The sequence below is a fragment of the Protopterus annectens genome, chromosome 2.part2, assembly GCF_019279795.1.
Source record: "Protopterus annectens isolate FY-2018-M chromosome 2.part2, PAN1.0, whole genome shotgun sequence".
NCBI lineage: Eukaryota > Metazoa > Chordata > Ceratodontiformes > Protopteridae > Protopterus > Protopterus annectens.
In genome coordinates, this window is record NC_056730.1 from 465,523,639 (window position 1) to 465,546,909 (window position 23,271).

At 44.5% G+C, this 23,271-nt stretch overlaps 1 protein-coding gene across 1 annotated transcript in view; it reads left to right on the top strand.

Annotated features, from left to right (window-relative positions):
* Nucleotides 1-23,271, top strand: part of HMGCR (3-hydroxy-3-methylglutaryl-CoA reductase) — a 1,147,080-nt gene that overhangs the window by 231,386 nt on the left and 892,423 nt on the right. Inside the window, exon 4 of the mRNA XM_044064441.1 lies at nt 3,735-3,822. Coding sequence (XP_043920376.1) covers nt 3,735-3,822 — 88 coding nt within the window. The remainder of the gene's footprint in view (nt 1-3,734; nt 3,823-23,271) is intronic.

Consider the following 23,271-nt stretch of genomic DNA (forward strand, 5'->3'; position numbering starts at 1 on the left):
CTTCTCTTCCTCCTGCCAGACTTCAGAAAATAAGAATTCAGGCTCATAAACTAAAGAATAACAAGACGGTTGCTACCTGTTTAGTTCTGCAAGTACTAGGCTCTGTGGCTGCAACAATAACCCTAGTTCCCTTAGTGAAGTTCTACATGTGAATTCTACAGTGGCTGCTGGACTGTGGCTCATCAACCCATGTCGGACTTGATCACCAACCATTGCAGAAGGGACTTAGCTTGGTGGATTCATGCCAGATATTCTACTAGGATGCCCATTTGTCGCATCACAACCCAAGGCTATAGTGACCACAGTTTCCTGCCAGATGGGGTAGGGGGACATTATTTGGGAAAAACTATCCAAGGCATTTCGTCCCCCATGGAGGCCTACTTTACATATCAGTGTCCTAGAGCTAAGGGCAGTGCTTCTAGTGTTCCAAGCAGCCCTTCCCTTGGGGATGATTGCAGTCCAGGTGGACAATGTCAATGGTTTGGTACTTCAACAAACAAGGAGGAACCAAATCTTACCCCCTGTGTTGAGATGCACTCAGAGTGTGGCAGTGGGTGATCTCTTCCAACCACTTTCTCTTAACAACACACATTCCAGGGAGTTCCAGTGTGATAGCAGACAAATTGAGCAGGAGCATTCTGCTCCCTCAAGAGTGGTCTCTCAATCCAACAGTGGCAGAGAACATATTCTGTCGCTGGGACCAGCCTTGCTGCAATCTCTTTTCCTCTCATTTGAGCAACAAATGCAGCAGCTACTTTGCCCTAATCCCCCCTGCAGGGGAGTCACCGAAGGATGCTTTCCTCCACACTTGGCCCTCCGGACTTCTGTATGGATTTCTCCCAATTCCCCTGAACCCAAAGTTCCTTCAGAATGCAGCCAGGCTGAAGAACAGTGTTATTCCCATTGCTCCCTTTAGGCCTCGACAGATGTAGTTCCCCATTCTTTGGCCTTATCTGATTCAACAGCCATGGATCCTGGACCCGGGCTCCAGATCTGTTGTCCTATCTAGAGGGACTAACTCATCTGAACATTCAACACCTAAAGCTGACAGTTTAGTTCCTCCTGTTCCATTGATAGCCCGGCCCCCCTACTCTTTTTTTTTCTCCGGTGCATCACATCCTTTTAGCTTCTCATAAGCCAGCCACACACAAACTTCATAACAGTAAGTGGAAAAGATTTACTGTCTGGGCTCATGTCAACAATCTAGACCCCTTTTCAGCTCCTGTCGATAAGATACTCAAATTTTTATCACCTCTTCAACTCCGGTGCTTCCCAGTAAACAGTCAAAGTCCAACTAGCACAATATCTAACTTCCATAATGGTATTGAAGGATCAACCTTAATTTCCCATAGACTGTTCAAAGCTTTCTTAAAAGGGATGTTTTTGTTAAAACCTCTGTACAAAAATTCTACTCCTTCCTGGGACCTCCACCTAGTATTAGAGTATTATTTCAGCCTCCCTTTGAGCCATCAGCTGATTGTGATTTAAATTTTTTATAATGGAAAACCCTCTTATCGGTAGCTATTACATCTGCTGGAAGAATTTTGGAACTGCAAACTTTGTCATGTAAACCACCTTACTTGCTTTTTCATAAAGACAGTTTCACTAAGAACTAATCCCTCCTTTTTGCCAAAGATTACCTTGGAGAATTAACTTACCTGTATTTTTTCAGAATTTTGCTAATAAAGGGGAATACTCCTTACATTTGTTGGATGTTCGTAGACAACTACACTTCTGTTTACACAGAACAAAAAAAATCAGAACAACTATTTGTGTCGTTTTCTCATACAAAACTTAGTCAGTCAGTGAACAAAGCAACATTAACCAGATGGCTTAAAGATTGTAATACCTATATCTATGAAAGAAATAATTTATAATTGCCTAGGCCTATAAAGGCACACTCAACAAGAGCCGTAGCTACTTCAGCAATATTTCAAGTGAGAGCTTCCCTAGATGACATCTGTGCAGCAGCAACTTGGGTTTCTCCCCATACCTTTATCTCTCACTACAAACTAGACGTGGTCTCCAGGGGAAGAACATCTTTTGGTTCTGTGGTGCTCAGGAATATTCTTCCTCGAGTCCTATCTAGATCTATGGTAGCTAGGGACTCTGTCCCACAGGTCAAGGATTAAATGAAAATTGACATCATCATATAAAGAAGTTATGTACTCACCATAACGTTTCATCTGTTTTGTCCATATATGACTCCAGATGTGGTCTCTATGCAGGCTTATACAGTGTTTATTCCTTTCTGTCCTTTCTGCAAACCCGATCAGAGGTAAATGGGAGAGGAGCATTATGGGTAAGGGTATAGCTTGAGAGTTTTTGATCTTTGTGAGCTGTTAGTAACGGCTGAGTCTGTTCCAGTGCTCAGAACCTAACCCACATGTCAAGGATAAACGAAAATGAACAACACAGATGGAACATTATGGTCGGTACATAACTTTTTTTTGTGTGTTTGAGACATGAATGCCAAGATTTCTCTCGAGTTTCGCTCTTGAGGTGAATTTCATGGCATCCATGTCAGACAACATAAACTGGTTATGATCAGTAACCCAATCATAATCCTATATATTCTAGTCCCACTGTCTCTCTTGCTTCTTTCTCGCATCACTTGTTCAGCTTTAGGCAACCTAGTATGTCTATCATAGGGCTGCTTTTCACTTCACTTTTTGCTGATACTTTCCTTTGATTTGAGTACGGCCTTTTTTTGGCACTTTTTTCCCCAAATGTCCCAACAGTGATGTAGAGGGAAGAGCTCTCAGTGTGACCCAGCTGATCTGAGTTTAAGAAGTAACTTGTGCTCTGAAAGTACCAGGATGGATGGGAATGAGCAGTCAGTTCTGGCATGCTTATTACTTTCACCTGATTGCCAGCATACTAATGGAGGCTTGCATAGCACAAGAAATTTCCAAAACTGGGGATGTGAGCATGATGCTGCCTAACACGTGACTGTAACCTTCTGCAGCATGAGTGTGGTAGCATGCATAGTATGCGCCCAAGTTGACATTAGTAATTATGTCAGTCACCTGGAGGAGATGTGGGGGGGTTAGGACATAAATGTGAAACTTCCATCTGTCTGTATTAATCTGGGCTTTCTCATGGACCCATTGACAGCTCAGGGTATCAGTAACGGTTGAAGAGACTGTGAGCCATTTGGTGGGCTTCAACACTGCAGGTGAAATGTGTGGTGAATTTGTATTCCCCTTGTGGACAGAAAAGCTGAGTGCTGGGATGGCCTTTGGCATGGAACTGACTTAGCACTTGATGAGCAGTTGGCTGTTTTGTCTTCACACAGACTGACAGATGGGGGTAAAGCTGCATTCCTACCTGGATGGACGAAATCTCCCTCCAGCTGGTTGTCCCCTGAATTGTTGATGATAGGGAGCAAATTAGGGCATTTCATAGGAGGAAGGCTGATGGTTGGCAGATGAGGAGACACATTCGCCCAGAAAACACTGCCCAGGAGAGGGAAATGTACAAAGCAGGAGTAAAAGACAAGGCCAGATTTTGGGATTTCTGCAGTAAATGTCCCAAGAAGTAATCATTACTACAACGGTGAACGTACCAAAATTGCAGATCTTAGAGTAAGATCCTAACACTGATATATTTTTTTACAAATGTGCACAGTTAACATTTTTTCTTGATACTATTGCATGCTGACTGTACTAAGTATTTTATATTGTTGGGTAGAGTGTGAAAGCTTAAGATGATCTCTCTTTTTTTTTTATTAGGTATTGCTGGTCTGTTCACAATTTTTTCAAGCTTTGTCTTCAGTACGGTTGTGATACATTTCCTGGACAAAGAGCTAACAGGCCTTAAGTAAGTATCAAAATAATGTTTGTAATGATAATGCCGTAATGGCAGGTTCTTTTGTCCTAAGTTAGTTTTAATTTTTTTTTATTTAGATTTTGTGCAAAAGGATTGGCTATTGGATAAACCTGTTTTGATAGACTTGCTAAGTGCAAACGTTTGATGTTTGTACATGCTATAATATTGCACCTTTCCTTTTTCTTCACACTGTACCTGTTAATTTCTTGGTGCAAAAAATCAGGGACAGACCTGAAAAATGAGGGACAAAGGTCCAAAATCAGGGATACTCTTTATTTCCTATCTTGTATGTTTAACAAATTCTTAAAATAGCAACTTTTGTATTGGTATGTTTTATTCAGAAGGATATGATGTTTATAACTCAGATGACTGTTATTGTTTAGTGGCTGCAGTCCTTCATGATTTATCAGAAAATCAAGAACACTTACAAGAAACAGACCAAAAGAGTGAGACAAAGTTGGAGATATTCTTCAGAACCAAAGACAGTTATGAGCGATGCTTGTCTCCGCTTTTACCATGGGAGTTTAAATTTGTTAACCAGGGTAGAGTGCTGATCACAGCTGACCAATTTGTCTCAGCTTGGGCAAAATTGTAAAAGTCATAAAATTATTTTTAAAATGTAAGATAGTTCTAAAAGGTACAATAGAGTGAGAGTAAATAATAGCATATTCATACAGTTGTGTGTAATCAGATTAGTGGATATATACAGTTGTTTACAAAAATACACAGTTGTACAGGATATGCATGGTTTTTGAACTGGTCCAGCAGAGTAGACAGGAGAGAAGTAAAGGGAGGAGGAGCATTGAGGTGGCTAGGTAGTGTTGTCAGAAGAGTGACATTGGACTGCTTGTATGCAGTAATGTTTTTAGCTGAGAGCGGAAATTAGAATAGAATAACTGTGGTCTGCACAGTGAAACTTGGTGCTGGGTGCTTGAAAGAAGGGAGCAGAGCTACTGTGGATGTTCTTCATATTGATCACTGTTGTAGTAGCCTTGGCTATATGGGTGATCTCCTCCCAAGGATATAACAGCAGCCCAACTTCCAAAGCTTCAGGGCACATTCTGAGCCCCAAACTGTAAACCATCTCGAGTTGAGCTGACTGAAAGACAAGTTTAGGTGAAAATCTCTTCAGAACTTTACTGACGCCAAAGAGTACCTTCCTCTGAGGCTTTTTGAGGCTCTATGGTTGGCTTGTGCTTTTCTTTACTGGGCAGATAAGTTCCTTTTGGGGAAAAAATTTCAGTTTTCTTAAATTGTCTTAGCTTTATTATTTTCCTCTTCAGTGAAGTTATTTTAAAACTAGGAGTGTTATTTTAAAGCTAGGAGTGTTACTACTTAACGGACTGTCTCGAGACTGTAATGATGTTCTTCATATTTCACTGTTGCAGTCGTCACATTTGGTTATCTGCTTGCAGGTAGCCCGCAGTCGACCTGATTATCAAAGTCTTTGGTCCTGCGTCGGTTGCTTTCTCATCTTCCATGATGTCAGGGCTATAAAGCATGTAGCTGACGCCATTACATCAGTCTTTCTTGCCATGCGGTGCCCGAAGCAGAAGCAGTCCACAAGTGCCGGTCGGCCAACTCCTGAAATTTTCGTTTTCAAGTTTCAGATCCGAAGTCTTCATCTAAGCTAAGTACCCCGTTGGGGATCCTTTTTATTGCTCTAAACCTTATTGCTCTAAACCGATGTCAGTAAAAGTTAACAATTGTATTTCTTGTGGAAAGCAAATACCTCATAAAGATTTTCATTCGTATTGTATTCCTTGCCTAGGCCCAGACCACAATGTACGTCACTGTCGGTTTTGTGCCTTATTCAAACCTCATACTATTTATCGTCAGTTCATTTTCACATCTAAATATTTTGGTACTCTGTTCAATTATCCAGAAATGGCTTTGGTAAGTCACCTAACTACCGACATTCCGAAAAAATGCAAAGATAAAGATAGAGACAGACCGCATAGATCCAAAGCTGCTGACAGCGCTTCTCCAAAGCTAGTCGCCAGTTTGCCGGTACTCAGTGAGGCACTTTCACAGCCCCTGATACCTGCTACTTCAGATTTGCAGGCCTCTACTGAGACTCATTCGGAGTCAGTTATGCCGGGAGATGCTTCTTCGAGTGTGGAACCTGCGGATGTCTCTACCTTGGATGGTTCCAGAGTTGCTGTGCAAGTACCGGCTTCTGAGGGTGTATTCGGGCCTACTGACTTGCATATTAAACCAATACCATCTTCTTCAAGGCCTAAAACTCGATCCATGCCCAAAAAAACGATGCCCAGACCGCATGGTCAGGCCTCTATGCCTAAAAAACAAATGATAAGAATGGCTGAAGTCCTTATTACTCTAATCAGGGGAAGCCACTCTTCTCCCTCTAAGAGACCTAGGACTGGTTTTCCTTCTGATTCTTCTGATCAGGATTCTGAAATGTCTGTTTTCTCTGATGACTAGGATTTGCCCTTATCTACCTATGAGGATTCTGATGCAGAGGACTCCATTCCCTCTGCTTCCCCCCCCCCAGAGGATTTCTCTTTTGGTGAAACCTTGCATACTCTTAGGGAGCATTTCCACTGGGAAAGCCAGGATTACTCTGACTCCAAAAAGAGGCTTAGGGAATTCTTACTCCTGCCTCAACACAGGCTTTTAGCTATCCCTCCTGTAGTGGACATTGTAGATGATGCCTTCTCGGAATCTAGCCTGGACCCTGACACTTTACATCCTGCTCTCAGAAAACCTGATAGGCATTACAGGGTACCTCACAATTCCTCTTTAAAAATCCTACTGCGGATCCTGACACCATTTCACAGGGACCAAAGGGCATTAAGGCTACTACTGCAAAAAACCCTACCCCCTCTGATAGATATTCCAGGGCACTGGATAGATGGGGTGAGAAGGTATATACTTCTGCAACTTTAGCCATTAGGGCCTTAAACTGCCAGTTTCATATGTATCAGCAGCATATTATTGGATTGCTTAAACAGAAAATGATGTTGATTCGTGACTGTGCTGAAAATAAAGAATTACAGGATTTAATGCATTCTGCTGAACAAGTTGGAAAACATACTTTGCAATGTGGTTTTGATTCACTAGAGGCATCTTGCAGGGCTGCTGTCACTGGGTCTGTACTTAGAAGGCATGCTTGGCTTAAGGAGCAATCTTTGCCAGATCATGTTAAAGCTAAATTACCGGATGCTCCCTTTAACCAAGGCCACCTGTTTGGCAGCAAAGCAGAAGAAGTACTTAAAAAGATCGAGGAAAAAGCTAAATCTATGCAAACTGTTAAAGATTTCCTGCAAGTACAGCATCCCAGATTTAGTAGGCATTGGCCCTCTAAGAATTGGTCCTTTCCTGCCTCTTCCAGGTCTTCTCAGTCCAAACCCAGAACCAGCAGAACACCCAGGCTTCAGTCCCAAGGTACTCACAGGCCTAAGCAGTGGGGGGCTCCAACTTCCAAAGCAGGGAGTAGTAAGACTCCCCCCTATGGTAAACTTTCTCAATGACTTAACTTTAAACCTTCCAAGCCCTGCTCAACTGACTGTTCCTTAAGGGGGAAAGATCACCCTGAATGCAAAATATTGGGAACTCATTACCCAGGACAAATGGGTTTTAAATATAGTTTTCCAAGGATACCGATTCCACTTCCACTTCTTACCAACCCCAAATGGTTGGCCAGACCTACCGGCAAATCAGTGGGCAGTGGCACAAAAGCAAGTTCTCTCTCTTTTTTAAGCATCAGCGCCATTCAACCTGTCCCAGAAGAAGAATGGGGGAAAGGTTTCTACTCAGGATTTTTCCTGGTACCCAGAAAAGACAATTCCTGGCGTCCTATCCTGTACCTGTCTATCCTAAACATGTTTTTGGTAATCCCAAAATTTAAGATGGTAACTCTTCATCAGTTGCTTCCCATGCTAGGCAAAAATGCCTGGTTGGCAACACTGGATTTAAAGGAAGCCTACCTGCACATCCCAATAAGGGAATCTTGCAGAAGATACATACGCTTTACAGCAGGCTACATCCACTATCAGTTCTCTTCACTACCATTTGGCTTATTTACTGCGCCCAGGGTATTCACAAAGTGCCTAGCTCCAGTCATTGCATTTTGCAGGCAAAGAAATATTCAGATGTACCCATACCTGGACAATTGTCTAATTCAGACAGAAAGCCAGGACATACTATTAAATCATCTGGCATTTGTAAAGAAATTGCTAACTTCTCTGGTGTACACCATAAACAAAAAGAAATCACATCTTGTACCCTGCCAACAAATTGCATTCCTGGGAGCAAGCTTGAATACAACTTCCCAGATGGGCCTACCTCACACCAGAGAAACAAGTTCATTTGACAGCCTACTTCAAACTACTGGCCACAAAGACCCAGCTATCTGCAAGGAAAATACTGCAAGCCCTGGGATTCATGGCCTCCTGCATTCTACTAATTCCATATGCAAGACTGCATATGAGGAAACTACAATGGTATCTAAAAAGCCTATGGTGTCAACATTCTCAGGACCTAGAATCAATGATTCCTGTCGTACCTTGTCTAGAGATAGAGTTCCTTTGGTGGGCAGAGGCTTGCCACCAAAACAAGGGACTGCCATTCACTCTACCCCCTGCCACCCAAACCCTAACAACAGATGCATCAGACTGTATATGGGGAGGCTCATCTGGCAGGGCAGTGCATTCAGGATAAAAGGAACCCAAGTCAAATGCACCTGCATATCGATCAAAAAGAAATGTTAGCTGTACAGAATGCTCTGACAGCCTTCAAGGACCACATTCTTCCAGGGCAATTATTGGTAAAGACGAACAACACCACTGTTATGTGGTACATAATCAAGCAGGGGGGAACCCACTCATACCCTCTCTGCAGACTAGCCATGGCTCTGTGGAACACAGCTTTGAGCTACCAAGTGCACCTACAGGCTCAATTCCTGCCTGGAAAGCTAAATACACTGGCAGATGACCTAAGCAGAAATCTCATGGACACACACGAGTGGAAACTGGAACCAAAAATATTCAACATGTTGAGAAACAAATGGGGGAGCCCAGAGATAGACCTGTTTGCCTCCGGTCAGAACTACCAATTGGGCAAATTCTGCACAAGGACTCCCCACAAACAAGCTTGTGCCTTTCCCCCTCTGCCTCTCCTCTCCAAAATGCTACTAAAGATCAAACAGGACAAACCAAGAACAATACTGAATGCAACAGACTGGCCACTAACAATGGTACCCCCGCTTGTGCAGTGCGTCACTGCTGGCACCATGGCACCTGCCGCAGACCCCTGCCCTGCTGTACCAGCAGGAGGGCCAGATTCTGCACCCACGGCTTCAAACCCTGAACCTTGCAGCCTGGCTATTTACCTGATCTCTCCATTACCATCCCTCAGTAAGCAAGTAATGGATGTCATTCTGGAGGCAAGGAGGCCTAGTACTAGAAAATCCTATGCTGAAAAATGGAAAAGATTCTGTTCCTGGAGCCAGACTCAGGGGATGAGCATAGCAGTGCCCAATTTTCATCATATTCTTCAATACTTAACTGAGATGCCTCACATGGGCCTTTCCTTTTCTTCCATCAAAATTCATGCCCCCGCCATTTCAGCACATTACACTACAGAGCCAATCCTCTTCTCTCATCCACTGCTGAAGCAATTCCTCAGAGGGGCCAAAAACTTAAGACCACCCATGAGAGCCCCTACTCCAGGGACTACGCCTGGGACTTTAACTTTGTATTGGAAAAGCTCACTCTACTTCCCTTTGAGCCAGCTGCAAATGCAGAGTTGAAATTCCTTTCTTGGAAAACAGCCTTCCTTCTAGCCATCACTTCAGCAAGAAGGGTGTCTGAATTACAGGCCCTCATGGCAGTGGAGCCTTTCATCATCTTTCATGCGGACAGGGTGTCCCTCAGGACCAATCCCTCCTTTATGCCCAAGGTGGTATCCAGTGTGGCCCTTAATCAGTCCATTCATTTGCCAACCTTCTTTTCTAATCCACAGAACAAAGGGGAACGAATACTGCAATCCTTGGACGTGCACAGACAACTTAGATTTTACTTGGACAGGACTAAGCCTCTCAGGAAATCTGAACAGCTGCTGGTTGCATTTGCTGCAGGGGCAGGGAGGAAGGCCATTTCAAAGCAAACCATTTCTAAGTGGATAGGTCATTGCATTAATTTCTGCTATAAGCACCATGTAAAACCTACCCCACAGGGGATAAGACCACATTCAACCAGGGCTGCATCTACCTCTACAGCCTTTCTCAGAGGTGTCCCTACCAGGGACATCCTAGAAGCTGCTACCTGGAGTTCTGTACATACCTTCCCCAAGCATTACCACTTGCCAATTTTTTCTAAATCCAGAGCTGGCTTTGCCACTGCAGTCTTGCAGGGCCTTGTAACTGGTCCTAATGCTATCTAATTGCCTCCTCCCATCCTTAGCTTTGGGAATCTACCCAAATGTGATGACTGCAACAGTGAAACACGAAGAATGTAGTACATTTGTGTACACTTTCCATAAATGTAGATGTTAGAGTGTATTCACTGTTGCAGTCCTGGTTACCCTCCCTCCAGCCCCCTGACTTCTATTGACTATACCTCTATTCTTGTTTACTATGCTTAAAGCTTTTTGGTGTATTTGCTTTTTTGTTGGTGGTGTAACCTTGTATATAATTGCTTCCCATTATGGGGGCACCTGACATCTGGTTCAAGAAAAACTGATGTAATGACGTCTGCTGCATGCTTTATACCCCTGACGACCTCACATCATGGAAGATGACAGCAACCGATGTAGGACCCAAGACTTTGATAATCAGGCCGACTGAGGGCTACCTGCAAGCAGATAACCCAAATGTGATGACTGCAACAGTGAATACACTAGAACATCTACATTTATGGTAAGTGTACACAACTGTACTTTCTTTTGAACGCAACACTCGTTTCTTCCTGACAGTTTAGTATAAACTATTTGAAAACATATTTTTTGTGGAGAAATTGTGTTTATTTTTCAGTTTGGGGTTGCCATAGTGTTTGTGTTTTTTTATGTCTAAAAATTAATTTTTGTGGCCTAGTAGTTTTACTGGCATTTGCTGCTTGTTTTCCATGGGAAGGAGGAACCATTTTCAGCTTGACCATGGAAGAGACTACCAGTTTCACAGTTGTCCCTTTCAGACACAAAAAAGAAAAAGTTCAGCAAACAGCCTTTGCCACCACAGCAGATTAACAGTTTGCCTAAGCCACAGGTGGGTGACAGTTCCGGCCATTTGTTGTACCTCAGACCACTCATGGTTTTCCCCAGATCCTTCTGGTGTAGCATGTACAGTCACTATGGACAGGGAATTAGCAATGTCCTCTTTGGCTGTGTGAGTCCCCTCACTGGAAAAGGAGACCCACTCTTTTTGGTCCTGGAAGATGGAACAGGGAAGGTTTCCCCATTGTGTCAGACTGTTGTGCCCATCCTTGTGGAAGCAGCTGCTGCCATTAATAACATGGTTGGCTCTGTTTTTCCTGTCAAAAAGAAACCGAAAACTAAGCATGCATCTACCCTTCCTCTGATTTTCCTGTCAAAAAGAAACTGAAAACTAAGCATGTATCTACCCTTCCTCAAATTTGTATGGATAGGAGTAATGTACTGGGAATGGCTCGGTGTTTAATTCAGGCTGTTGAGCCTGCTTGTAAAGTAGTTTCTTTCTGGTTAATGAAAGAGGGATTCCTCTTTTCCTGAAGATATTCAAGATTTTGAATCTGAACAGGAAGATGTAAGGATGGATTCAGGATTGTCTTCAGATTTCTGCTTCAGACTCAGATGAGAGCTTAGTTTTTGCTTCTCCCTCTGGGGGGTTACCTCTGACCATATTGCTAGAAATGTCCCAATGTTTTCATTTGTAGAACACTGAGGATTCTCAGTCCTTTGGAATATATTATGAGGTATTGCAGAAGTATTTTCTGTAACCTACACCCATTCCTGCTGTCCTGTCTAGTTTACAGGATGTGTCTCTTACTGCCTGCAGATTTCTTGATAGTCAGCCACCTGACCCTAAAAAGGCATAGGATGTATAAAGTTTCTCAGTCTTTTAAATTGTGTACACTGTTCCCAAACCTGACTCAGCAGCTATAGCCTTGGTTGATTCCAGTGCTGCTAAGCACTTAGACCAGATGTTGTCAGTCTTCATTTTATCCTTGACAGATGGGTGGTTCAGTTCTAATATCAGAACCGACTTGGACATTACTACAGCTTGTGCAAGCCAAAAAATCTTGAGCTTCACCTCTACCCACAGTCCCTCTCTCACAGTTACCTCAGATCTCGTTTGCCACTTTCTGAAATGGTCGCTTTTTGCCAGTGCTCTCGAGTTTCAGTGGGTTTAGGTAAATTCTTTTCTTTTATTTCTCAAAATTTTCTTCTCTCTCTTCCTTTCTTCTTTATTACTATACCTTAAATGTTTCTTAGGGTGTCATTGTTGATACAAAAACGTGTAAAGGGAAAAGTATTTTTTCTTGACTATTGTTGTTAGTTTTCCCCTCCCTCTCTCTTGCTAGTCTTTCCCATACACATTTGTGCACTCTCTCCAACTGTCATTGTTGATGGTTTCTCTCCCCACTTTTTCTTTCCAAAAAAAAAAATATATATTTTTCCACTCTGGTAGTATTTCTAAATCTTTGTGCGAGTGTAAGTATAAGTGGCTGTCTTCTAGCTGTATCTCCTTTTGTTGGCATGGCTAAGAAGGGGAAGGGACCCCTCTGGCTTAAAAAAATGCCAGAAGTGGAGCCACAAAATTCTGTCATCAGATTTTCATTCTGTCTGTGTCTATTGCCCTGGGTTCCCTCCATTTACAAGAGGACTGCAGCAAATGTCATGCTTTTAGCCATCGAACCCTTGTTGAAAGGTGCAATAAATTCATTTTGAAAGGCTTGCTCCCTTCAACATTTAGTGAAGCCTTATCTTTTTTGGACAAAGTGAAAATTGATATTTTCCTCTTCATTCTCATCTTCTGTGGACAAAGGAAAGAAAAGAAGTCTCTCAGTTCCCTCTCTGGTTCTGAAAGCAAAGAAATTGAAACCCAGAGTTCCGAAATTGTCTATGGAACCACAGGCCTCTGCTTCTAGGACACCGGTGTCGGCAAGTACTCCAGCACCGATTGATGTTTCAAGTCCTTTGACTTCAAAGGCCCTGGTGCAGGAAACAATGACTGCTTCATCTACTGTGACTAAGGAAATTTTTCCTAGGGCAACTTATCCACCTTCAGTTGACCCATTTGCAGGGGAGCTTCCAGAGGTTTTTCTGCAGAAGCCTAAGTCTTCCTCTACTTCATCTAGCCGCTCAACCAAAAGTCTGTCTGAACTCTACATGGAGAGGTTGGTGAATAAAATTCTAGAGGCTAGAGGACCCTTCGGGTCTTGGAACCAAGACTTCTTTTCCCCCACTAACTACTCCTCCTCTAACTTCCTCGAGGTCTTAGAGTAGTCTGTTCCAAATCTCCCAGCACCATCTGTACCAGCTCTGGAGTTATTCATATCTTTGGAACTAGTAGTTCTCTTGAGCTCTCCTATGGCTTCAGAACAGGAGTCCTCCCGGAGCCACAGCTACCCTATCAGTTCTGGGGTGCAGGTCTTGACTCCAGGCTTTTCAGAGCCATCCCTGCTCCTCAGGCTTTGGCTCAAGTTAGTTCGGCATGGGCTTCTGTCTCGAGGGTCAGTTCTTTGGAGCAGAGAGTAGCCCTGGTCCCGAGGCAGTCTATCTTGGTTCTGGGTTCCCTTCCTTCTTCAGGGGGGCTGGCCTTCGAGGCTATGGAGAGGGCCCTCTCACTTAGTGACTCAGTCGGTGCTTCCCCCCTTGGAACAGGTACCCCCTTCGAGCTTGGTTATTCCTAATGCCTCTCCATTGGGACAGCGAGTCATGAACTCTCGAATCCCCATGAATGAGTCCCCATTCCCAGGTTCTGTCATCTTCTGATACCTCCTCAGATTATCCCCCTGAGGAGGTCTCTCAAGAAAAAGAAGTGCAGGTGGAAGTACTTGGATTACTCCCAAGAATCTGTTACCAAGGACACAGATTTTGATGAGGGGGAAGGGTCCACACAGTCACATGCTGAAGATGTCTCATCTGCCCCTGAGGATAAGTAGTTCTGGGCCATGGTGTTAGCTGTGGATGTCATAGTTGTAGTGGCCACCACTAAAAAGGAACTCACTGAGGAGAGTTCTTCTGTCCATCCATCCAACAGGAAGTCTCTGGCCATGGAGAGATTTGGGAAGGGGGTCTATGCTTCATCGACCTTCGCTATGAGGTCCCTGAATTTTTTGGCACACTTCACAATACTCCAACCGGATCTGATTAAGGAATTGTCAGACATCTTGTCAAGAGCTATAGCTGAGGGAGTCCAAAAGAAAGTGGCTTCCCAGCTAGCCACCCTCGAGTCTGTGGTTAAGTCGTCCACAAGACTGATTTCTCATACAGCTGAAGGGACTTTGAGAGTAGCAGGTACAGGCATAGCCCGGATGCGCTTATGTGACTTTGCAAACTCATTTGTCTTCTTTCTTCAATGCTGCCTTTGACAGAATGTTCTTGATGTGAAATTGTTCAATCTCGCCATTTGTTCTTACACACGGGTTCGGAGCCGATCCTTGGCTCCGAGTCGGCCGCATCACCAGCTCCGCATCTTCGAGAAAGCTTGAGGCACAGTAATATACCATGATCCTCAGGTGCTAACCCTCAGATCTAGTTTGCCGTTAGCATCAGATCACATCAAGAGGCTCGGACCAGTAGAATTTTTACTATATATTTCTTGTCATTTACTTCTAATTTTTACATTTTATACTCTTCTTTATAGTGTTTGATAGGTTTTATTATTTAGTTGTTGTTTAAGGCTAGTTTAGTTAGGTTGTTACTTCAAAATTCTTAGTAAGGGCCTTAGGCCGTTTTTCTGTAAGAATTTACAGTACTTTTTTGCCTTTAACTTTTTCTATTTTTCATATATATATATATATATATATATATATATATATATATATATATATATATATATATATATATATATATATCATAGTGTGCTGTGTGAGTGTTTTACAGTTTGGATATACATTACATTTAAATTATATTATAGGGATTTTTTTCTTAAGAGTGGTGTACTTTTTCTTGGATTTTTTCCTTTCTGTTAAAAATGTCAGGAAAGACCAAAAGTGGTTTTAAAAGGTGTCAGTGCGGACAGAAGATGTCCATTACTGACAACCACTCATCCTGCGTCTACTGTCTTGGCCCTCTCCACTTGCAGGAAGACTGTTCCATCTGTCATTCCTTTAATGGGAGGGTCATGCTGGAAAGACGCAGGAAGTTGGTTGACAGAGGGTTGCTTAAACCCGAGTTTCAGGAGGCCCTGGACAAGGCTGAGCAGGTTTCAAAGTCTTCGAAGGGGTCGAAGTCTTCAAGAGTGTCGGAGCCCAAGTCATCGGCTCCGAGCACCTCTTTTCAGATTCGGACACCAGCTCCTATGACTTCGGTGCCAGGTGTCGAGACTTTATCTCTGCACGAGGCTCAGGTCGTGGAGCTGGTATCAGAGGTACCACCTTCGGCTATCCTTCGCTCGGTGACGGCTTCGATCCCTTCGACCTGTTCTTCGAGGCCACTTTCCGACTCCAATGTGGACCGAGTGGTACAGAAGCTTATGGAGAACTCGGCTTTGTCCAAATTAATTGAGGTTTCATCCCAGCTGGTTTCGAAACTCGAAGCTATTCCAGTTCCCTCAACACTTCTTCCTCCGAGACCTGTCGAGTCATTGGTGTTAGGAGTCGAAGAACCGATGATTGTAGAGCCCTCTGTGCCGAAGCCTCCAGCAGTGCTATCGGCTCCGTTGACCTCGACTCCTTCGGAACCAGCCGGAGAGTCTCGGAGCCGAAGATCTTTCCTGGGTTCCAGGGGGGATAGTCGAACAGAGATATCGGTTCCGACTCTTCCCCTCGGTGCCTCGGCTCAGATCAGTTCAGATCCGTCCTCTGTGTCGGAGCCCGTGGTTCCGATTCCGGAGAAATTACCTCCTTCTTTGGATCGGGTCGGATCTTTGGGTCGGGGCACCGGTGCCTTTGACATCATGAGAAAGGTCTTGTCTGATCAGACACATACTTCATCGGTATCTTCATCTCCTTCCCCAAAAGGTCTGCATTCTGCTTCTGTGCCTTCGGTACCTACCTAGTGTCGAGACCCAATGCCTCAGAAGTCCCCACAGAGCGACTCTGGTTCTTCAGATGCATCCCCAGAAGCTCCCGCTGAGGATGTTCTGAGGAAACGACTGTGCAAGAGGAGGCACATAGATTCCCCTCAGGAATCTCTCACGTCTGATACCGATTTAGATGAAACAGAAGGGTCCCCACGGTCCACCTCTGAGGATGTCTCGTTTGCAGACATTTTGGAAATCCTGAAGCAAAGAGGGGACTGGCAAACCCTTACCCCTTCTGTGGATGAATCGGTCTTACTGAAGGCATTTGGGACTTAACCTTCTACCTCCTGGGTGACTCCACCCTTTGACGATCTCATGGATCTAATAGCTCGGAGGGCTTGGGAAACACCTGATACAGTGGAACCAGTCCCCCGTAAACCAAACAAATACATGACGGCTCCCCAAGATAAATCCTATCTTACAAAAGGAGTTCCCGTAGATACTATGGTGGTGGCAGCGGCCACTAAGAAAGAGATGTCTGAATCATCTTCCTCTGTCCATCCTCCTAATAAGGATTCTAGGACAATGGACAGATATGGGAAGCGCATATTTAGTTCTGCGACTTTTCCATCTGATCGCTCAACTACCTTACGCATTTCACGCGTTTACAGAGAGATCTCATTAAGGAACTAGGAGATACTCTCCAGGGACACACAGATGTTGCTGTCGCTGAGAAAGTGACAGCGCAACTTAACACCCTAAATTCCATAGTCAACTCGTCCATGAGGCTGATTTCATACGCAGTCAAAGGGTCGAGTAGAGCGGCAGCTTCAGCGATCGCCCTGAGAAGACAATCCTGGTTGCGCTTATGCTCCTTTGCGGAAGCCTTAGTCTTCCTTTGCCAACGCTCCCTTCGATGGTGCCTCCTTGTTTGGGCCCAAAGTAAAGGAGACTCTCACGAGGTGTGAACAAGAAGGGAAGACCCTGTCTGCCGTAGGGTTCCGTTTTTCCGTTCCATCTAGACCCTACCCTAAAGGGCAATGAGGAGGAAAAATGTGGTTCCGAAAGACTCGGGGATCTTTTCAGCACAACCAAAGTGACGCCCCCTCCAGAGGCAGAGGAGGGGGAAGAAACGGAAGACGCCGCCCAGCCGGCAGAGGGGGTCCACAAAATCAGGGTGACAGAGACCTTCTCTGGAAAGCCCTTCCAGCACTCCTGAGTGCAGGCCCGGCTGTCCTACTCTGGAGGCAGTCGGCGGTCACTTGGGTTTATTCTCAGAGGCCTGGCTAAGTCTTACATCAGATTACTGGGTAAAAAGCATAGTTACCAGAGGCTACAACATCCCCTTCATAAAAATGCCACCCAACACCAAAAAACTCCCAGACGTTCCACCCATTCTGCGAGACCAAGCAACCATAGAGATAGGAAGGTTGCTCGAAAACAGAGTCATCCAACCAGTCCCAGCGGACCAAATAGGATCCGGAACTTACTCAAGGTTCTTTTTAGTTCCAAAGAAAACAGGGGACTGGAGGCCAATTTTAGACCTCAGCAAGTTAAATACCTTTGTGAAAAAGGAAAAGTTCCGGATGGTCACGCTTCAGTCAATCCTCCCTTTTCTGCAGAAGGGCGACTGGATGTGCTCTATAGATCTCAAAGACGCATACTACCATAGCAAGATGGCCAGGGCGTCCAGAGATCACTTGCGCTTCCGGCTGGGAGCCAGTCATTTCCAGTTTCGCGCTCTGCCCTTTAGTCTCACCTCAGCCCCCAGGGTGTTCACCAAATGCATGGCAGTAGTAGCATCTCACTTGAGACGAAACGGATTCCGGGTGTTTTCTTATCTAGATGACTGGCTCCTATCCGCCACCACTAAGTATCGTCTTCTACAAGCCAGGGACTACACCATCAGTCTTTGCTCTTCACTAGGCATAACGGTGAATTTTGGAAAATCTGTCTTATCGCCGTCACAGCGTATCTTATTTATAGGAGCACAGCTAGACACTTCCCTGGCTCAAGTTACTCTCCCCCCACCAAGAGTATCAGACCTTAGGCATCAAATTTCGCTCCTTCCTCACAACAAGAGAGTCCCTGCACGACAAATATTAAGAGTGCTAGGCTTGATGGCAGCCTCCCTTCTTGTAGTTCCTTTAGGCAGGATGCACATGAGGATTCTTCAATGGATGCTATTCGCCCAGTGGTCGTATCTACAACTTCCACTGTCTCACAAAATCTTGATCACGAATTCTTGCAAGAAGGATCTCTTGTGGTGGATACACAGTCAAGAGCTAACACTAGGATGACCGTTTGTCTTACCCAGACCGGTAGCAACTCTAACCACGGACGCTTCCCTGATAGGGTGGGGGGGGATTCTTTCAGGGTCAATGGTCCAACTTGGAGTACAATCTGCACATCAATGTTCTAGAGTTGACAGCAGTGTTTCTGGTGTTGCAACACTTTCACAAGTCCTTACCTCGGGGAACAGTGACAGTTCAGACAGACAACATGTCAGTGATCTGGTACATAAACAAGCAAGGGGGAACCAGATCTTACCCGTTATGCAGAGAGGCCCTCAGAATTTGGCAATGGGCAAAGTCCACTGGATGCTTTCTGATAGCAATGCACATCCCGGGGACTTCCAACCTAATCGCAGACAGGTTGAGCAGAGCCATCCTGTTCCCTCACGAGTGGTCCCTCAAACCTTAAGTGGCGGAAGAGATCTTCCGCAGATGGGGCCAGCCTTGCTGCGACCTGTTTGCATCCCCATTGAATGCCAAATGCAGAAGCTACTTTGCCCTGTTACCCCCTCCAGGGGGGTGTCCCCAGGGACGCACTGGTATACGATTGGCCCCCGGGTCTCCTTTACGCTTTTCCTCCTGTTCCACTAATTCCCAGGTTTTTGCAGAAAGCCAAATGTCTGGACAGGACCATAATACTCATAGCCCCATTCTGGCCTCGACAAATCTGGTTTCCCTTACTTCAATCTCATCAAGTGGAGGAACCATGGATACTGGACCCGGAGCCAGACCTGTTGACACATTCGTCAGGAGTTCCTCACACCTTCCTCAAGTCCCTCAAACTGACTGCTTGGCTGCACCGCTTCCCATCTTAGCCAGGTTGGAGTTACTATCCCCCGCAGTACAACAAATTATTGTATCTTCTCACAAACCATCTACAAGGAAATTGTACAACAGCAAATGGAACCGTTTTGCGCACTGGGCCTCCAAACAAGGTATAGATCCATTCGGGGCTCCAGTACACAAGATACTAGATTTCCTTACCACACTTTTTCAAGAAGGAGCATCAACATCCACTATAAGGGTTCAACTGGCCGCTATATCCAATTTTCATATTGGCCGTGAGGATGGTTCTCTTATGTCCCACAGGCTTTGTAAAGCCTTCATGAAAGGTACCTTTCACCTCCGTCCCCCCTTTCGTAATCCAATAGCCCCTTGGAATCTTAATCTCATGCTGTCACAACTCATGTTGCCCCCATTTGAACCAGCAGCCACAACTCCATTAAAATTTCTTTCGTGGAAAACACTTTTTTTGGTTGCCATCACTTCCGCCAGGAGAGTTTGAGTTGCAGGCTCTATCTGTCCGACCTCCGTACATGATTTTTCATCCAGATAGAGTAACCTTGCGCACCAATCCATCCTTCCTTCCAAAGGTTTGTTCGATTCAGAACATCAATCAATCTATCGAACTACCTACCTTCTTTAAAAATCATTCCAGTAAGCTAGAATACACATTGCACAAGTTGGACGTTCACAGACAACTAAGATTTTACTTGCATAGGACAAAAGAGTACAGAAAGTCAGATCAACTATTTGTCTCATATGCTGACCAAAGAAAAGGACAGGCAGTAACGAAGGTTACCTTATCCAAATGGCTCTCAGATTGCATAAATTTGGTATATGCTGAATCGAAACAGCAACTCCCTTTCAAACCCAGAGCTCATTCTACAAGGGCGATTGCTACCTCTTCAGCCCATACCGCTCGTTTGCCTTTAGATACCATTTGTGCAGCGGCAACTTGGGCAAAACCACATACTTTTATCGCCCACTATAAGCTAGACAAGAGCTCCAGGAACAGGGCGACGTTTGGTTCCACTGTACTCAGGAATGTTCTCCCTTGAGCTACCCGGGAAAAAGGAGCTAGGGACGCTACCCGTGTGTAAGAACAAACGTCGAGATTGAACAATTTCACATTAAGAAGTTATGTCTTACCATAATGATCCATGTGAATTGTTCATCTCGCCTTTGTTCTTACATTCCCCCCCCTCCATCCCCCGTCCTGCGGTCTGGGAGAACGGTATTCAACTAGATTTCTTTTCAGCCTTTTCTAGATATGGTTGGCATGTTATTGTGCATTAGTAATGGCATCTTTTCTCCTCTACTTGACAGTAGGGTTCCAGACACTGTGTAGTATCTGTTTATAAGTGTTCTAGACACAGTTCTAATAGGGATTCTTCTGGTATAGCAAACTAGATCTGAGGGGTTAGCACCTGAGGATCATGGGATATTACTGTGCCTCGAGCTTTCTCGAAGATGCGGAGCTGGTGATGCGGCCGACTCAGAGCCGAGGATCGGCTCCGAACCCGTGTGCAAGAACAAAGGCAAGATGAACAATTCACATGGATCGTTATGGTAAGACATAACTTCTTATTTGGCCGTAAAGTTAGAGACTAAGACCCTTTTCTGCTGTGGATGTACACCCCCCCCCCCAGATGTCCTTTTCTAGGAACCAAAAGAATGATGGAAAATGTGATTCAAAAAATCCCAAGGGCCTTTCCAAAACACATATGGAGGCAGCTCCCCCAAGGAAAGAGGGGGGATCCAGAACAGATGACATATCCCTCGCGGCATAGGTGGTCTGCAAAACCAGGACTTCAGGGATTCCTTTTCAGGGAAGCTCTTTCAGCTCTCCTGAAGGTAGGCCTGACTGTCTTCATCTGGTGGCAATCGGGGGACGTTTGTCCTTCCACTTAAATGCCTGGCTAAACATAACAGATTCCTGGGTGTAATGGATCATATCCAGAGGCTATATCATTCCCTTTCTCACCCTCCTCCAGTACTCAAGAAAATCCCCGATGTTCCACCCAGTTAGAGGGATTCGGCAGTGCAAGAAATTCAGAAACTGCTGAACAAAAGAGTCATCCAAGAAGTCCCTCCAGACCAAATAGGATCCGAAACTTACTCAAGATTCTTTTTAGTGCCACAAAAGACGGACAAGTTTTGGATCCGGATGGTTATGGTGCAGTCTATTCTTCCTTTTCTGAAGAAAGATGACTGGATGTGCTCAATAGATATTCAGGATGCTTATTACCACATAAGAATGGACAAACGCTCCAGGAAGTTCCTCCACTTCTGGCTGGGAGCCAGTCATTACCAGTTCAGAGTACTTCCCTTTGATCTCACCACAGCCCCCAGGGTGTTCAGCAAATGCATGGCAATAGTAGCAGCTCACTTGAGACTGCCCTCAATATCTGTGCTCATTTGGGTATAAAGGTAAATTTCGAGAAATCACATTTGGCACCAACCCAAAATTTAGAATTCATAGGGGATGTACTAAATATGGAGACAACTATGGCATCCCTTCCTCTAGAGAGACTTCAGAGAATAATGATACAAGTTCAAAAGATAATCCACAACAAAAGGGTCCGAGTTTGACTAGTTTTGCAAACTCTAGGGTCAGTGGTAGCATCGATAACTCTGTTACCTCTAGCCAGGTTTCATATGAGAATTCTGCAATGGGTACTAGCTTCCCAGTGGTCTGTCCTTCATCAGCCCTTGTCAGACCAAATTCTGATCAATTATTGCAGGAGGGATCTTCTACGGTGGATGGATTCCAAACAAATTCTCCATGGTTGCCCCTTTGTTCTTCCAGAGCCCATGGCCGTAGTGACCAGGGATGCCTCCCAGATGGGGTGGGGAGGCATTTTTTGGGCAAGACTGTCCAAGCCACTTTGTCTCCATTAGAGGCCAACTTGCACATCAATGTCCTAGAGCTAAGAGTAGTGCTTCTAGCATTGCAGGCCTTTCAGAGACAGTTCTTCCTCAGGGAACAAAAATATGTTAGTAGTTTGGTACATCAGCAAGCAGGGAGGAATTGAGTCTTAGCCCCTTTGTCAAGAAGCCCTCAGAGTGTAGCAGTGGGCAATCTCTTCCAACCACTTTCTAATAGCAATGCACATTCTGGGGAGTTCCATTGTGATTGCAGACAAGCTGATGTATCCTTCATCCTTACGAGTGGTCTCTCAATCCAGCAGTGGCGAAAATGATCATCCGTCAGTGGGGTTAACCTTGCTGTCATCTGTTTGCTTCACCCCTAAACAACAAGTGCATCAATTACTACCCAGAGATGCTCTCCTCCACAGTTGTCCCCCTGGTCTCCTGTATGCCTTCCCCTGATACCTCTAATTCCAAAATTTTTCAGAAAGTACTCAGGTTGAAAAGCATAGTAATCCACATTGCACCCTTTTGGCCTCGACAGATTTGGTTCTCGCTCCTTTGGCATTATCTAATTCAACAACCTTGGATTCTGGACTCTGTTCCTGAACTTCTATCCCATCCAGACGGACTGGTTCACCCAGACATTTTGAACCTCAAGCTGACAGTGTGGTTCCTCTAATTCCATTACTTGCCAGGTGTCCTAATATTTCCTCCACAGTACACCACATCCTCTTGTCAGCACATAAGCCTTCCACTCAAAAAAACTGTATTCTAGCAAATGGAAGAGATTTACTATTTGGGCCCATGAAAAACAAATTAATCTTTTTTCTGCTTCTATAGAGCATATGTTAGACTTTTTAGCCTCTGTTTTCCATGCTGTAGCTTCCCCTTCTACCGTCAGATTACAATTAGCTGCAATTTCTAATTTTCACGCTGGTTTAGAAGAATGTTCTTTAGCCTCTCATAGACTTTGTAAATCATTCCTAAGGCACACTTTTGTTAAAACCCCTTTCAAAGATCTGATGCCTCCTTGGGATCTGAACTTAGTTTTACAGGCTATAATACTTTCTCATTTTGCTCTCTCTGTGGAATGTGACCTGTAGTTTTTGTCTTGGAAGTCACTGTTTTTGGTAGCCATTATCTCTGCCAGGAAGGATTTCAGAGATCCAGGCATTGTCTGAATCTCCTTATCTGATTTTCCACTAGGATAGAGTTTCTTCACGAACAAACCGCACCTTTTTACCCAAGGTAGTATCAGAGGCTAACATCAATCAAATGATTGATTTACCATTTTTTCCCCAAATTACTCTTAACAAAGGGGAATATGCCTTACATTTACTTGATGGCCATGACAATTACATT